Source organism: Ylistrum balloti, unplaced genomic scaffold (genome assembly GCF_031769215.1).
Source record: "Ylistrum balloti isolate Yb309-2 unplaced genomic scaffold, AGI_CSIRO_Ybal_v1 Utg370260, whole genome shotgun sequence".
In the NCBI taxonomy this organism is placed as follows: domain Eukaryota; kingdom Metazoa; phylum Mollusca; class Bivalvia; order Pectinida; family Pectinidae; genus Ylistrum; species Ylistrum balloti.
This window is the reverse complement of record NW_026782205.1, coordinates 347,340-364,853: the sequence shown is the minus strand read 5'-3', so window position 1 is coordinate 364,853 and position 17,514 is coordinate 347,340. Positions and strand designations below refer to the sequence as shown.

Here is a 17,514-nt window from a genome sequence, read left to right as displayed (position 1 = left end):
ACCCCTTGTATGTCAAATTATGATCTAATTTTTAGATACAGTTGACACACAATTCCAGACAAATGGACGGTTGGTCGCTTGGACGTCAGACAGGGTGATTCCTATTTACCCCCTCCCCCAACTTTGTTGCAGGGGATATAAACATATTTATATCCTTTCTGCAGAGGTATATGTGCATTGTTGGATCTTTTTTGTGGTGTAAAATTTAGTCCAGGCTAAAAATATCCTAGCTAGTTAGCTGATCCAGTTGATGGCTATAGACGCACAGCGTCTAAAAAAAAGTCAGACAGCAATATTGATACATATTAACAAGCCTCTTGTAAACCCATCATTAAAATAAGTGTATCATAAATATGTGACCTCATCTAACTATATTACAGCTGTATCAGTTTTACCTTAGAGTCACTTATATAAATTGACACACAAATGTTTGACTTTCTCTACTTAAGTGTTATATGTCCTGTTTACAAATTCCAAGAACTCATGATTACTCCATGCAACACAAACATTTTGATGATACCATGTTATAGGAAATAGATGCACTGTCTATACATAATCAGGTTAAAACTGAGAGTATAGGTCACCTTACTTGCGTCAGCTTGTGGAAATTTCCAAATTACCATGGGGAAGGAAAATGTGTGAACGACATTTTGACTCAATCGACATGATACCTTGCATTTCCTAATCACAAAATTTCTCACAATTAATTAATATTTTTTAATAAGTTTGAATTATTCATGTGTTTTTTTTGCAAGTCAGGATCAATTTGAGATATTCATGTATCTCTCTAAAATAAAAATAATTTAATTTTCTATGTTCACTGAACTCATACAATACAACAGATATTAAGATTAATGTTGAGCTGTTTGGTTGTTGGTAATGATATTTATTTCCAAATATAGTCTATTCGTAAATTAAGAGAGAGAGTTGATTAAATATAAAGGTGAAAAAAGGAAATATTGATTATCTCATACAAATATAAAGCTATCATCATAGTACAAACAGAAAAAAAGGTAAAAAAACATAAATCCAAGAAGTTCAGGAAATATACGATGATGTAATCTAGATCCGATAGTCCAGTAATATTTTCATTGTGAAATCAATTCTCATAAAATATTTTCAGACAGATCTGTAACCAAGTAGCTACTTCCTGTTTTCCTATTATCAAATTTTTGGAAGGGTAAACCTACATTCTAATTCCGTAGATATTTTAGATTGATATGGTTGAAAGATTGGCATTCGTTGGTGGAACTATGCAATGTTACATCATAATTTTCTTGTTAACCTTGTTCTTGGGAAGAGCAGGTAGCATGAACATGGTAATAACTACCTTATTATTTGTATATGAGGCAGAATTCAGCATCATAAAATATTTATTACATCTGGGACAACCATTTTTGAAAATTTAAAACAAAGAGAAACACCATAATGTAGTAGATTTCATATCGTAAAATGATGTTGCATTGTGAGCAATAAAGGAGAAGATAGTTCTGCTTTGAATGACGACAAGATACAACTGTTTATGTAGAGTTCTAGATGTAACAGGACACCAATGGCTGTTAATTTGAGAATATATTTCCTTCTCAAGTACATTTTATTGTCAAATTAATGAAAACTTAACGGATGTAACAGGACACCAATTTTGCAATCAACAAGGTTTTTGAAGTAATAATAGAGACAGGCACAATATATCTATATTGCAATTGAATAAATAAATAAAATGTTTAAAGAATTATATCTCTTTATTATGATTTTATTCACCAGTTGCAATAATGGTGTCCTGCATTACATCCAGTTCACAATCCGAGTCCATGTTACCTCCCAGACATAGTTCATCAGACAAACACCTGTCATACACCATGAAATTTTTAAAATGTAATGTCATGCAAAGTTCAAAGTGCAAACTTCATCATCAAACAATAAATCTATTGCAGAATGGAAAGATGTGATGAAGACACTAAATTGTGTTTATTGTGTGCATCTTAAACCATTCATCTTGTCTCATATTAATGTACAAAACAGATATGTTAGCATGTGTGAATACACCTCCTCTAGACTATGGATACCTAAGAATGGCTTGGTGTCCATGCCAAATCAGACTTGAAATAGAAACTGATGTAGATATTTCAATTTTTTTTAAGTTTTATCCTTGTTTGAGGAACTTTTAACTGATATAATTGATGTTTCATTCAGCAAACAAGATTTGGAGATACATGACCTCATCTTAATTGACTTTTTGCAAGGGCCCGCTCCTGAGTCTTGACCAATGGTCTACCATTAATTAAGGAATGCTGGGCCATATGGTGTACCAAGGTGGAGCAGTCAGGGAGGATGATATGACATTGATTGGATAATTTGGCAGTGTACTCACCTAGGCCTTGATCATGTGGCCAGGTGGTCAGTTTTACCTCTTATTCTTCATATTCAACAAGTAGAGCAAGGTTAGTCATGACTTATCTCATGGGATGTCTGGACATTACAACAATTTTTTATTAATACTATCAGGAAACGGGACTGGGAAGTGAAAATCAGGAAAGCCCTTCCAGAATCGAGAAAATATATACTTTAATTGAGCAGCTAGAGACTAAAGGGTCGCTATAGTCTGGACCCCGTCCATGTTCAATATTCCAGGGGTTACGCTCACTATCACCCTCTGCACCCCTGGAACATGTCATGACAAAATTGAAGGTTTCATTTGTGACACCTTGTGGACAAACTTAAGACTAGTTTTATCCTTTGATGCACACCAGACGAATCTCTATATCGCATAACAGTATGTTTTAATGACTTTGAAGTCTTTGTAAACTTCAAAGAAGCTTATCAACCTGTGATAGATCAGTTTTTTCTCCTGCAACCTCCTCCTAGACCAATCAAAATACATTTGTCATGACATAGGTGTTGAAAGTGATAGTGAGCAAAACCCTAATTAAATTAATTATATTGAACCTGAATTTTTGTTGTATTCAGTGACAGAGACTTTGACGGAGGGAGTAGTGAATTTGAGAGTACAAGTCGCCTTACTACCCTCTGCTGGAGGGAATTTCTCGTAAGTCGAGCGATAGAGTGTCTGGTTAGAGACTACAGTGTCGCTAGTTCGAACCCCACCAGCGGCAGACTGTTTCCCATTACTCCTTCCTATTACAATAATAAACAAATGAAATTGTCATCTCTACGATCGGTCCGGCGAAGATGACAAAATAATAACCAAAACAGAAAATATTTCTAAATTTACCAAACTTTCCAAATAGGCATAACCGTTCATAGTTAACACTCATGGAAATCAGAAAACAACATAAATAAAGTAAACTGACAGCTCCTCCCCAAAAAATAACTTACCATCGTTGTTAGAAGCCATTTTCACATCGTTTCTATCTGTTGAAATGCATACACCGAATCAGTTATGTTCAATGACTGACTTCCTGACGAATGAAAACAACTCTCGATTTCAACTTATATCGGGAAATCATTATCGGACAACAGGTTAGTTTAAACTTCCTTCCTCACAGACATATTGAATAACTTCTTCCGGTCAAGTCACATGATCATTTTAAGAAGGAAAACAGTCACATGATAAGATTGTGACTTGGTCGAAAACTCATCGGAAATCTTCGGACATTTCCGGCAGTAGATGGATTGATCGCTAAATCTGTTCGAGTTATCTCTCTTCGACCTCAGAATATTGAGTTGATATAGTTCAATCAACTGGGACTTGGCAAATAGGTGTGTTTTTTTCTAAGTAATCTACCAAAATCAATCTTTGATATATATATAAATATGTATATTTTTTTTCGCCGTTTAATGATACAAATTATCATCATTGTGCATTGGACTAATATGGAAGGAGAATATAGAAAGCGTGACAAAACAATGTAAAAAAAATATTATATCTATTTAATATTCTTCAAAGATTTTCCCATTTCATAATTAATTGAAAATTTATCACCATCATCATCATCATCATCATCATCATCATCATCATCATCATCATCATCATCATCATCATCATTTTTTAAGATGTGTCCTATAATTTAATTGGCCTATCCCATTTCCCCCAAATCGCATCCTAATTTATGCTTACCTTTGTCGTCCTTACCACAAGCAATGTACTTTTGAATGCTATAATTATCTTTTGTTATGTTGACAAAAACCTTTATATTTAATGAATTATGCTAATACAAATTAACCAAAAAGGCTCAACAATGTCTATTGCATGCAAACTGTACACAATGAACATGCTATTTCAACTCGCGATATCAAACGAATTATGCAACGTATATTTTAATAAAATTTTTAAATGCCTATGCAATCATTTTCTGTGCATGCTTTTATACGTAGTACACGATATCGGAAAATAATGGATGGAGTTGTATAAATCGGCATCTTATACAAATCTTACTGAATATGTAAAACTATAAGAAAAAAAATCTAGTTGAAGGGGGATAACTCGTCGTACACAAATTGAGACCTGTTTTTGATAAATGTAATATTTACTGTGACAAGGGCACTACTTGTTCTAATTCGTAGTAGAACAATATATACTTACTTACTGTAAAACCATATCATTTTTCCGAGAACCCCCGAAAAAAAAAAAAAAACAGTAAAAAAAAAAAAACAAAAACAAAAAAAACAAACAAACAAAACGAGCGCGAGGTGTCATTACTTACACTGATAAAAAAATTTGATACAAATACGTGTTTTTCTAATTGATCACAAGATAAACTATTATGTCTGCATTTAATTAAGTAAAATTTGCTTATTAAAAAAAGAAAACTAGGAATGTCCTAATTCATTTCAACGATGTAACTTAACTTATATTTTGGGGCCCTTTTCAACGTTGAACGTGGGCCCGAGTCGTTTCACATGTTAAATAACAAATTAAGCAAATAATCTGAATATTTAAGAGCGAAATATGTCATGGTAAATTGGGGTCTAATTTCAACGTAAGATGTCGAACTGTTGTCTATAAATCAGTCAATCAAGAGTAAAATTTGTCATGTTATAGAATAACTCATTTATAAATGGTATTTATAAGATTGTTGAGCCCGTTTTAAACATTTATTGTGATTTCATTTAAGTAATTTAACAAGGAAACATGTTTAAGGTCATGTGAGACTGACCTATTGCAATCGCTTTTTGTCGCTGTGCGTTGTTCCACGATGTCTGTCGTTTTTTACTTTTCAAAACCTCCGAACAAATGTTGATTAAATTTTGCAGAAACCAAAGGTTGCATGGACAATTGTGAACTAAAATTGTGAATTTTATGATCTCAACCATCAAGAGGCCTGCGAGGCGTGTCAAAAGGAATCAAATTGACGCAACTTTCAAAATTATTGTTTTCACAAGACCTATATATAGAACGGAATACTCTATAAATGGAAGGGGACGTATTTGACTAAAACTATGAATTTCATTAGCCCAGGATCTCGTGTTACCACCTGGGGTAAAAGGAGGTAAATTTTATCATAGTTTGTATCGGAAACCTACAGTTTTTAGCAAGATTTGTTTAATTTTCACATATTTCCAACTTGTTAAGAATTATACAAGATGGTATTATATGTACAATGTAGTTCGAGTTACTTTATTAACAAGATTATTTCTATGATGTATGATTCAACAACACAAACGACAGCTTATGTAGATCCCACGTGACCATTGATATTCTTGGTTATGTTTTATGCAATGGAGTCAGAAATGAAACCCTGAACCATTACAAAATATGACAGGGATTAACATCTTCAATTATTGTAAGGAAATAAAGATTCATAATGTTGTAGACCTAATTCAGGCCCCATTTTCAATGTCTGATACTGACCGAACTTGATGGAAATAGTTTCTCAATATTTTCCATATAGAGATCCAATGAGTTCTTAAGACCGAGAGCGGACAGCTGGGTTACTCCTTATCAAGTAAGACCATACATATCTCTAGTAAATTTGAAAAAAAATCACAATTGATGAATGGGTAATTAAAACTTTGGTGACATGAAACTACATACAGTGTCATAATGGTGACATGGGACAATATGCGGCGGTATTATGGTGACAAGAGAAAACGAGACAACATGGGGCTGTATGGTGGTGACATGGGATAACATGTGGCGGTATGGTGGTGACATGGGACAACATGTGGCGGTATGATGGTGACATGGGACAACATGAGGCGGTATGATGGTGACATGGGCGATGGGACAACATGAGGCAGTTTGATGGTGACATGGGCGATGGGACAACATGAGGCAGTTTGATGGTGACATGGGACAACATGTGGCGGTATGATGGTGACATGGGCGATGGGACAACATGAGGCAGTTTGATGGTGACATGGGACAACATGTGGCGGCATTGTGATGACATGGGACAACATGAGGCGGTATGATGGTGACATGGGACAACATGAGGCGGTATGATGGTGACATGGGCGATGGGACAACATGAGGCGGTATGATGGTGACATGGGACAACATGAGGCGGTATGATGGTGACATGGGCGATGGGACAACATAAGGCAGTTTGATGGTGACATGGGACAACATGTGTCGGCATTGTGGGGACATGGGACAACATGAGGCGGTATGATGGTGACATAGGACAACATGAAAAGGAACAATTTTTAGAAAAAGTAAAACCAACTTATTTATAGGAATAGGAAATTTCAAGAGTGTTATCAAATGAATAAAACGTCGGTAATCTAAGACACCTTGAGCAACAAAGATAACAATGTTAGTCAACAACTTTCACTGGATAAATTACACTTGAACAAAAAAAAACTGCCAGGGATTTCTGCATTTCTGTGGCATTTTCTGTAGAAATGACAGTATTATCTGTATATAACAGAACTAAGACTTTTGTATATTCTGTTAAAAAATATCACTTATGGCGACACCGTTACAATTATGAATATATATATATTTTTCCAAGGTCTCACAGAAAAATGGCAAAGAGAAAAAGGGGCAGATTTTCCCCTTGTCGTACACCAGAATGACAGTAAAACTATTGGGATACATTACCATTGTGCTTTGATATTTTGATAAACTTTGACAATAATATTAAAACATTTTCCTGATACCAGATTTTATAAGCTTAAGCCATAGTCCGGATCGCCATACCTGATCAATAGCTTTAGTAAAGTCACTGGGTTATGTGGTAAATTGACCTGCGGCCAGTATCTACGGTTGTGTGCCAGTTTGCCAACACCAGTTAGATGAAAGAAAATGGAGAACAAAGGAAAAACAATTATAGTCTGCTCTATAAAAGTGCCACCTGTTACCTGTAAAAATTTACCTGTACAGATAAATATACCTGTATATAACATTTCTATATTTTCAAATTACTATGAAGTAAAAAGATGATACACATATGTATATAGAACTTTAGTTTCTTAAAATAAAAATAAAAAAATTAATATAGTTAAAAAAAGTATTTTTGATTTCATCAAAATATTATACATTCATAATATATACTTACATTTTAAATAAACATATATACAAGTGAATTAAGTAGCACTACCAATATTAATTAACATAAAAAAATACTAATATTGCGAACGATGAATACAAATAGCCTATATCATTAATGTTATCATGTAACACAAAATAGCATTCAAAGTTATTAAATTATCATTGTGTTGTAACACTTATTCGTCGCCTAGATATCAGGTCCATTGTGTTGTTGTGGTTCGAGCCGTTGTTGTGAAGACATTCCTTCAGCTGTGCGAGTCTGTGTTCAGTGGTCCGGTATTTCTTGGCCCATGATCTGTAAAATCCTCATGTGCTGCGCTATATCCTGGTAATCTCGTTGACTGCCTGTATCTCCTGAAATATCCGGATCAGTGTGTAGATGTTCGGGTGGGAGTGTTGGTTCTTCTCCAGCTTCCCGTGCCAGGCTTCCAGGTGGTTGGTGGTTCTGGGTCCTTCTGTGTCGTGATGGTTCCACATGCGTTTGTTTCCTTCTATCCAATGAGTGACGACGTAATCAGTGAAGCGGGTTGTGTCGCAGGGTACATCTGCATCCTCCAGTTCCTCCAGGGCGTTGAACCAAACATCCTCAACGCGGTCCAGTGGTACAAGGGGTTGTGTTGCTGCTAATCTCACAAGGCGGTTGATGTAGTCGTTTTCTTGGTAGGATATCTTTAGGCCGTTGGTCTGGGCGTTCTTCCGAATACACTGGGTGTGGTGGAAAAAACATCCGCGGATGTTGACTGAAGGGAAGACTCGTCGAAGGGCGTTGTGGGCAGCTATCTCGAAGTCCAGGAATGCAGTCGTCGGGTTTAGTGGGAGGTTAACGTTGGCCATGGTCGTTTTCAACAAAGTGAAAAATGTGGTGTAGATCTCCTGTGTCTTTCCTGGTAGTAGAGCGTAGACCAAAGGACACATGTGTCCGTCTATCTGTGCGTGTATTGAGTAAATCTGGTAGAAGAGTTTTGGGCAGGTGTAGAATGTTCCGTCACAGTAGATGTAATAATGATATAATAACACATTTGTTCAATACAAAACCCTATCTATATCTATCATATGAAATACTAAATACAATTATTGTAAATAAACAAGATTTTAGTAAATACAATAAACAAATATATCATTTTTATAAAATACTAAATAGAATTAGAATTGTACAACTTCTAAAATTAACCAACTATATTAGCCTACAATAACCACTGTGTAAGTCTATAGTCAAAATGTTTGCCCACTAAGTATCTTCCACAGGTAAACAGACATTTAACAGGTAACCCGTAATTTAGAACCTGACTTTAATCCCTTAAAATAACATACCAGATAATTGGTGTTGGCAAACGGGGAACACCCCGTATCTACATGTCTGACCAGGTAGACCATGTCGACCATGTCGCTCATTAGATTACGTAACGAGATGGCCAATGGTTTGAGTTACAGACTTCACGGGTAATTAGGTAAAAACGTCAAACACGGGAGACAAAACACTTACTGAAAAGAGGAGTTCCAGGTGTGATCATACTTTACAAGATGTCACTCACTTAGAGTAGAATTTGATTGTATTGTATTGTTTATTCACTTTAAGCCTTACGGCTCATAAGTATACAGAGTACATATATAACATTCTTGTACAGCATATACGCATTTAGTTTAAATACAGTTAATTAATATTGATGTACAAGATATACAAATTAATGGAAGATGGGATGCTGAGAATACAATATATTAATATAATGGATCTAAGAAACTGAAGTCGGACGACAGAAGACAAAGACAAAATTGCATTATCTGAGCGTTACATAAGCTTGGGCATAAAGCTTATCATAACAGTTACAACGTGGTGTAGTCAGGAGATAGACGACAACAGTAAATATAACGAGTATAAACCTAGAGATAGAAACAGTAGTAATTTAATGGTAGAATCTAGACCTAGCTAAAAAAAACTTGATAAAGCCAAGACCAGATTCCGTAAAGTGAATAATTAAATGGATAAAACTAACCTCGACAGAGCTAGTAAAATGTATAGAAAACTTTTAATACAAGTTACAGGAAATTTCACAAGAAATTGTCAAATGAACAGGTACACAAGGACCTTACAAAATGGCTTTGATTTAATGTTGAGACAATCAATGACTCATATATATAGGGACCTGAAAACATGTAACTTTTACTGACATGCATGTGTTGTCCTCCTCTGTGCCCAACCCCCGAGCTCAAACTCGTTTAAGTTGTGTCCCCCGAGGGTTTCCGAGCGGAATGCACGCTACTGAAACTGTACAGCAAATTAAAGATCACACACAAACATGCGTCGTATGATCCTTCCATTTTAAAAATAACATCCCAAACAAGTTCAACAAACAAATATACGCCTACAGATACTAACATAGACCCAATATACATCTTACAAAGCCCCCCTCCCAACCTTCTAGAAATATCGTTTTTACCAAAACTCTGTAGAATGACCAAACTAGGTTGTTTCTATCTGTACTCACAATATAACCTTTAGAATTAACACATATTTCCTTGTAAACACATAACCTTAAACATAACCTAACCAACCTTCCCGCGTAGAGACTCTCGCTCTTTCCAAAAATTTAAATCTATCTTATATAACCCAAACCTAGTATAATAATCTCTACTTCTACTCATCTGACCGCACCCCCCTTATAACACTTCTTAACCAGCACGTGCACACAAATCACATATAAATTATTAAAATTCGGAATAGTGAACATATGCAGCCGGGGATGGCTTGTCAGAGAGCAATAGACATTTGCAAAGTGACAAGGTAACTGAGGCAGTAAGATCGGAAATGTTTCCAGATGGGACAGCAAAAGGCTTAGTTAAAATTGCAAGTACACAAATTTAACCACTAACTACTAACTATAGTCCGGCGGATGGGACTTTAAATGGTAGTCCGTGTAAGTACTGTCCAATCTCGGACGTAAAAGATCCTCCCGCACCTATCGATAATAAGAGTAGGCACTTAACTTTGTTTAGAAGCCTAATTAATCCATAACCTTATTCGGCCTTATTAACATTATTGCAACCTCTACTAGGCATGGATTTCCCAAATTTCCCAATCTTAAAGTTAGAACCCGACATTAGGGCAGCCTGGATGTTTGGACAGTGCAACATAAATAAGGACCCCTTCATCACCGGAAGCCAAGACACTGCGCTCAACACCAGAAGCGAAGATAGGAACAGTTAGGCTATTGAGTCGTCTTCAAATTATAGACTCTGCCACCCTCAGACGACACCCCAGTCACGTCGCAAGAGAATATACTTCGTTCGATTGGACCACGCCCAGTGTCATTGAGACGATTAACATTCATCATCGTCAGCAGCAACATGTAACTTTGTTAGACCCCAGTCGGTTATAGGAGACCCGAGGTGTGCACTTGGTTCGACACTCCCTACACGTACACATTTAGACTTGTTTTTTGTTTTGTTTTGTTTTCTCGGAGAACTGTGAAAAACGGACCGGTCTGTGCTAGCTTGTCCTGTGCTCATGAGGGAACGGGGAAAAATGGAGACAAATATTTATATAGATTTATCCATTACGCCATATTCAGAACCAAAGTTGTTTTGCAAAATGCGAAAATATTTTCAAATGCTTTCATAAGCACATGCTGATATACCCACTGAAGTTTTAATTGAAAAAAAAAATGTTTTGTACATGATATGTCTTCATCAGTATGTGCTTCGTTTGTCCGTGGCAGATATAAAGATATGTATGTTGTTAGGGTTTGACCAGGGAAGTCCGCGGCGACATCAAAGCATCATTACGGAGATTTATAAAATCTACAGACTCGTGGAATATCAAAAACCCGTGTCATGATTATAAAACAGTATTTTACACTGTAAAAAGTGTCTCCGTTTAAAAGAAGTATTTCTTCATCATCCACTAAAATTGAGAAGAAATGAGAACTAGGATACATATTTTCCCCTGGACTTGTATACCTGGGGATATGTATAGCATGTGACGCCTGTGTCAAAAATATGTGCCGTTAGTAGCTGTGCAAGTATACCTGTTATAGTTATGTTATCGTCTATAATCAAGGACATCCAAATAAACCTGGGACGTGTGATAAAGATTATATATCAAATACAGACTATCTGCAAAGTTACGGAAGCGTATTCCTGCCACGTTGTGTTTCATTTTATCTCGAAATTTCGAGAATTTTAAGTTAGTTACTCGAAATTTCGAGTTAGTAATCCGAAATTTTGAGGTATTAACCCGAAATTTCGAGACACCAACGCGAACTTTGAGATAGCAACTCGAAAATTCGAGCTGGTAATCCGAAATTTTGAGTTAGTAAGTCGAACCCGAAATTTCGAAATAACAACTCGAAATTTCGACTTTCTTACTCGAAATTTCTGGCTAATATCTAAAAATTTCGGATTACTAACTCGAAATTTCGGATTTCGAGTTAAAATAAAATACAACGTAGCCGGAATACGTTTCCGTACAAAGTAATATAAGATACATTTATATATGAATTCTAATGTACACAAAGCATAGCGTGTAGGTGTATTTAAATGTTATGTTCGGAAATAATGAACGTAACATTACACGCGAGACTGAATTAGATAAAGAATTTTACAAGCCTGTTAGAGTGTCCAACCTACCCGTTTAATGGGCGTGGTCTATTGTTAGTCTCGCAAAGGTAGCCTTTAGATATCTAATTTGTTTGAACTACCATCGGTACTATGAATAGCCGAAAATGACGTCAATTTACTACCTTTGTCACGCGTGACCTGCCTACGGGGAATTCCCGTAAAATTTTTGTGAAGTAATTCCGGTGCGTGTTTTACCACGCCTTCCACCACCCTTCATCGTCACACCTCAAGCTATAAATATATATTTATTGTCCGAAGGAACACAAACTTTTAGTTAGTCAGAAGGCACTTCGATTTTCTCCATTTTAAAGACTGAAAGGAATACAGGTAAGTCGTACTAAACTGGTGGTATGCGGGTTTTTTTTCAGTCAGATCAGAGACGCAGGTAAACAGATCGATGCCATCTTAACTATAATGTTATGTGGAATTTTTAAAAATTACCTGGTCGGATACATATAGTATATTGTTTACTTAGATCTTAAAACCAATGTCTCCTGAGAGTTACATGCTTGCACTCTTGCACACGAGATAATGCCGAAGTAGGACAGACCTTTAATATACTTCCTGTATTCAGAAACTACAAGAGGTCACTGTGATATGTTTTGTTGTATTTGAAGAACTATTAAAACAATCCAAAATTACCTTTACATCCATTTAATGACTTGATTGTTTGGATATATAACGAATCTATTAAGTAACATGTTGTAATAAACATGACAGTAAGTTATATACAACATTATGTAACACAATTACGTAACATAACATGTCATATCACATTATAATTGTTTAGAGGCGTGTGATGTGTACTGTCCGGGACATCTCTGTAATATACGTCCCTGCTACTGTACATGGATTTAATTTTCTTCAAAGAATTTTAATGAACAATCTGTTTGAAATTATAACATTGTGAACTTTGCACAATACAAACAATTCTCATTTTACTGGGACCTTATGACTATGTCAGCATATTAATCAGATTGGTACATTTTGGGTTGATATGAAAGTGTGCTGAGAGACTTTATGCTGGTTCTGTACTCATGGAAGATGACTATTAATAAGACATTTGTAGCTATACTAAGGAATTAGATGTTTTAGTGTGAAAGACGGTCTATATCTATATCCATTTAGGAATCAATTTCATTTCATGAACCTCAAAAGTATTGATATTGTGCTGAGCTTTATGCCAAAGTGAAAGTTATATCCATTTAAAATTTAATCTTTTGGTAAAGAATAGGTCTCGGAGGTTAACTTGAACAGTATAGTTTCAAGGCTTGTTTCAGCTATGTCTCAAATTCCTGTAATTTTATCAGTCACAAAGTTATCAAACAAGAATTCGAAAAGATGTATCTTTTTCTTACTATAGATAAGTATGTTATGTCTATATATATAATGGATATATGTCTGTATGCATAAGATATGGTATATAAAAGTGTAAGCCCATATTTCATATACTGCTGAAGACACTTCCAGAAGAATATAGTGGGAATGAGGGGCATGTATTGAAGTTGGTGTTCTCCCTTCCATTGGTGGGGATCTGGGAGGTCTCCTCCAGGAAAAAATTATATTTAGAATGTCAAAGACATATTCAGTAATCTGCATGTTGTTAAAAAAGTTATAATGAAGATTGTACTTATTTTAATATCAGCATAAAATCTTCATGACTTTTGAAAAAATTCATTTAAAAATCCAAAATCAGCTGCAATTTTTGGTGAATTTCAATGTGATATTGTTTATAACCTAGAAATTTTTTTTATGTAATTTTACTATAATGAACTTTGTTAGAGTCAAAAAAAGTTGTTGGCCGTCTTTGAACACCAGATGGCGTCTTGTTCCAGCTTTAAATTTAATACATACATAGCATGGAATGTCCTGTCATTGTGGTAGCGGAGTATTTACCGAACAAGGAAGACAAACTTTTACGTAACTACTGTCATCATCCAGGAGTTAAATGCTTGTAAAGGCGGATCGCATTTTTAAGATTTTATTATTTATTTGTCCAAACGATGTGTATAAGACCTTAGCAGTTTTGTTACATATGTTGTTAAACGCGCCTGGTGATTTTTCTAAAGTATGTAAACATTTCATGATATGACATTGAAACTTTGAAGTGGTGACTTTTAAATTGAAATATGTTACTTATACATTTAAAATCAATTCAGTTACCATTTGTAGAAATCTGTAGTTTTAAATGTAGAAATCACTGTGTATTTTATTGAGGAGGTATGTGAAATTTGATTTACACTAAGTGAAGGTTTCCATTCATACAAGACTAAATTTGTTACTTAATAAGGTTATTTTTTATGTCAAATGTTTGAATAATAAAGCAATGTTACTTGCTTATAGGTCAATGGAATGTTGAGAACTTAAAGGTCACTGACAACAATATCTCGCATGTCTCAATGTTTTAACGTAGAAATCTCCAGGGTAGTACCTAAAATTGATCTCACTTCTTGACATGATTGTCACTGAGTACAATCAGCTACAGGTGAGTTTGATTACCTGTACGAGCTTCAGCTTTTTCGATGACATTGAGGGTTCTTTGGCACCAAAATCTCGATGTCAGTTCTACCAGACAGGAATGAATTGAGTAAATGATGTCAAAGTCTTCTATAATATGGTGTTTTTATAATCTGTCTGAGTTCAGCATTGATGGTGTACTGTGTTGTGTAGGGGTATTATAAGACTACTGAAAATCATACATGGGAAATATATGGGGAAAAATGGGAAACCTAAAACAGATGAAATGAACAAAAAGTAATGATTTAATCTAGTGATCTCTTCAATATCTGCCCAACATGTTAATTGGAAGTCACATATCAATTTCAGCAGGTGCTGACGTCCTTTTCATGTCATACCTGGGTAAATACCTTGATTTGAATTGACCTCGACACACCTGGAAACTGTGTGTCCAGAGTCAACACCTGGTCAGGAGACATGTTATATACCTGTATGTTTTCTTACAGGCAAAGTAGAATTTGAGAGTGGGTATTGTACCATTATTATAAGCCCTAATGTTAACTATTATGTCTTTTAGAATGTATCAATAATTTCATCTCCTAATTCAGACAGAATTGCGTAAGGTTTGTACAATGTCAAACTTCTGGTGTAAGAGGTGGTGTGATTGGAAGTTGATGGATTGGTCTGTGTGCGTCTTTTGTTCCTAAAGACCAATGCTTTGATAGTGCTGTCATCTTTCTTTACTAGGAGAGTGTCAAGGAATGGCAGAGCGCAATTGATTTCTTCTTCACAGGTGCATTTGCTAAGATGAATTTGATTCTGTTTTTGGTATCTACGGTATTGATATGCTCAGCAAAATCCTTGTTTTTTTTACTATTTCCAATATGTAATCATCATACAGTTTCCACAGACTGGGCTCGCATTCTACGGGGCCGTGGCTACAAGTGCTCTATGAATATGGTGGCTACAAACAGAGACACTGGGCTGTGACAAATTGACTATAGTGCATTGTTACCATCTTGAGCATTTACTGGTCTATAATCTGTCAGCCTTCTTGTCACACTATATACAACCATAGTGTACATAGGATAAAAGTACAGTCAAAAATGTTCCTTACCATCTAGTACACTACACTCCACACTGGTCATTTGTCTGACGAAGGTGACCGTGTAGTCATTGAAACATCACACTTGAATTTTCTACTGGTTGTGCTACTTCTATTCTATGGACATAACCTGAAGAAAATGTTCCAAAATAATCCTAAAAAGGGAACTTATTGCAGAGACAGATAATATATCTTTTGTATACATTGATCCCTGCTCATTGGGTGTACTTATAAAGTATCCTAAGCTATTAATGAACACATATATGTACAACAAATCTGTTGTTTTTGTCTTTAATATTACACCATTGATTATCATCTCCTCAACGTTATGATCATGTTTATGAAGAGATTGTCCGCGATATGATACTTATATTAGCACATTAATTTCCTTAATGTGGAAGCTAGTTGTTGAAGTATGTTGCACAATATATGTGCATGTGTTACTGTTCGCATACTTCTCTGGAAGACAATGTCCTGCTCTGTGTCTTTTCTCTATGACTTTCGTTCTGTATTCACTGCACAGAATGGAACAGTAGTAGGCACAGGGATTACAATATATAAGATTTAATTTACAAGCAATTTCCAAGCAAACATGTATATCAAGTTAAAAACAAAAAAATCAAAACATCGTGAAATTACAAAGCAAAAGAGTTATACATTATGTATATGCTGACAAGCACAAAAAAAAATAAAAAATCACAGAATGTGTGATGAAAGCAAAGCGTAAGCTGAAATAGAGCAATATATGTATCTAATATAGTATTTACTAGCAAGAATAAGAAAAATGAAACGCATAATAAAATAGCAATACAATAATGAGTGGTGACAAAAAACACCACTACACTGTAGTTGTTTGATACATCTTATAATGTGAGCTGCGAGTTCATTCCCATATGTAATACAGGTAAAACTGGCCATCTTGCTGCTGTATTCAGGTGAATTCACAGTCCATTTAACTAATTAATGTCCTGTCACAACCACTAATCCCCTCCAATCATCCGTTTCCTGGCAAAGGATCGGTGTACTTACATTATAGGTAGCCCACGGCATTTTGGAAGATGCATCACGTAATGAATATTGCATTTAACAAACACTTTATGTTAAGATCAGAATGATTTTTATTTTGAAAAACAAAATCTGAAAAATGTCTAGTGGCAGAATTGACATCACAAATAATCAACCAATGAGAATCCTTGCTTTTCTGAAGGGAAATAACTCTAGATATTTTAACTTTAATACACTGATCACTTTCTTAAAACATTCTCGAATGGTTTTCCATGAAAAATTTACTATTTCTTTTCACTGGCAGTAAACACTAAATTATTGAGATCTATATCTTAATAAGAAATGTGCATTAGTTCTATGTCATAGGGGAGAAGTCTAATTCCTGGAGAATTTTCACTAAATATCATACACTTATAAAGAATAAAATCATTATGATATCTTGGATCAAGCTTCAGGTTGAAGAGTCAAGGTCATTGCTAATAATTTTGGAAATTTCTTTTCAACCCTCTTGTAGCTTTATTCTTTGAGGAAGCTTAATAAAACTTCTTCTTAAGACCCGTAATATCTCGAATGAGTTTGATATCATGGTTGTAAGGCCAAGGTGACCACAACCAATTTTAGTAAATCCTTGGCCTCACTCCTTGTGGAATTTATGTCGAGCTTCATGCACTTGACTATTTTTTTTATTACATCTACTTCATCAAAGTTGAACAGTGAAGAGATTAGGGGTGTTATGTAATTAATAATTGGAAAATAATTATACTACTGGATAATTTTAATGAAATATGTCGATAAAATACAAATACTGTGTTCTTTAGATGATATGTCCTCATATTTTAAGGGAACAGTACATATTTAGGGAAATTCCAGATCATAC

General features: G+C 35.1%; 2 protein-coding genes across 2 annotated transcripts in view; both read right to left on the bottom strand.

The window, feature by feature from the left end:
• Positions 1–3,355, bottom strand: part of LOC132552603 (FYVE, RhoGEF and PH domain-containing protein 6-like) — a 56,850-nt gene extending 53,495 nt beyond the window's left edge. Inside the window, 1 exon segment of the mRNA XM_060216790.1 lies at positions 3,337–3,355. Within this exon segment, the coding sequence (XP_060072773.1) occupies positions 3,337–3,355 (19 nt within the window).
• Positions 3,356–7,774: 4,419 nt separating this feature from the next.
• On the bottom strand, positions 7,775–8,290 carry LOC132552602 (uncharacterized). Its single transcript, XM_060216789.1, has one exon. It carries the CDS (start codon positions 8,288–8,290, stop codon positions 7,775–7,777), a length of 516 nt encoding a protein of 171 aa, XP_060072772.1.
• Positions 8,291–17,514: the final 9,224 nt, after the last annotated feature.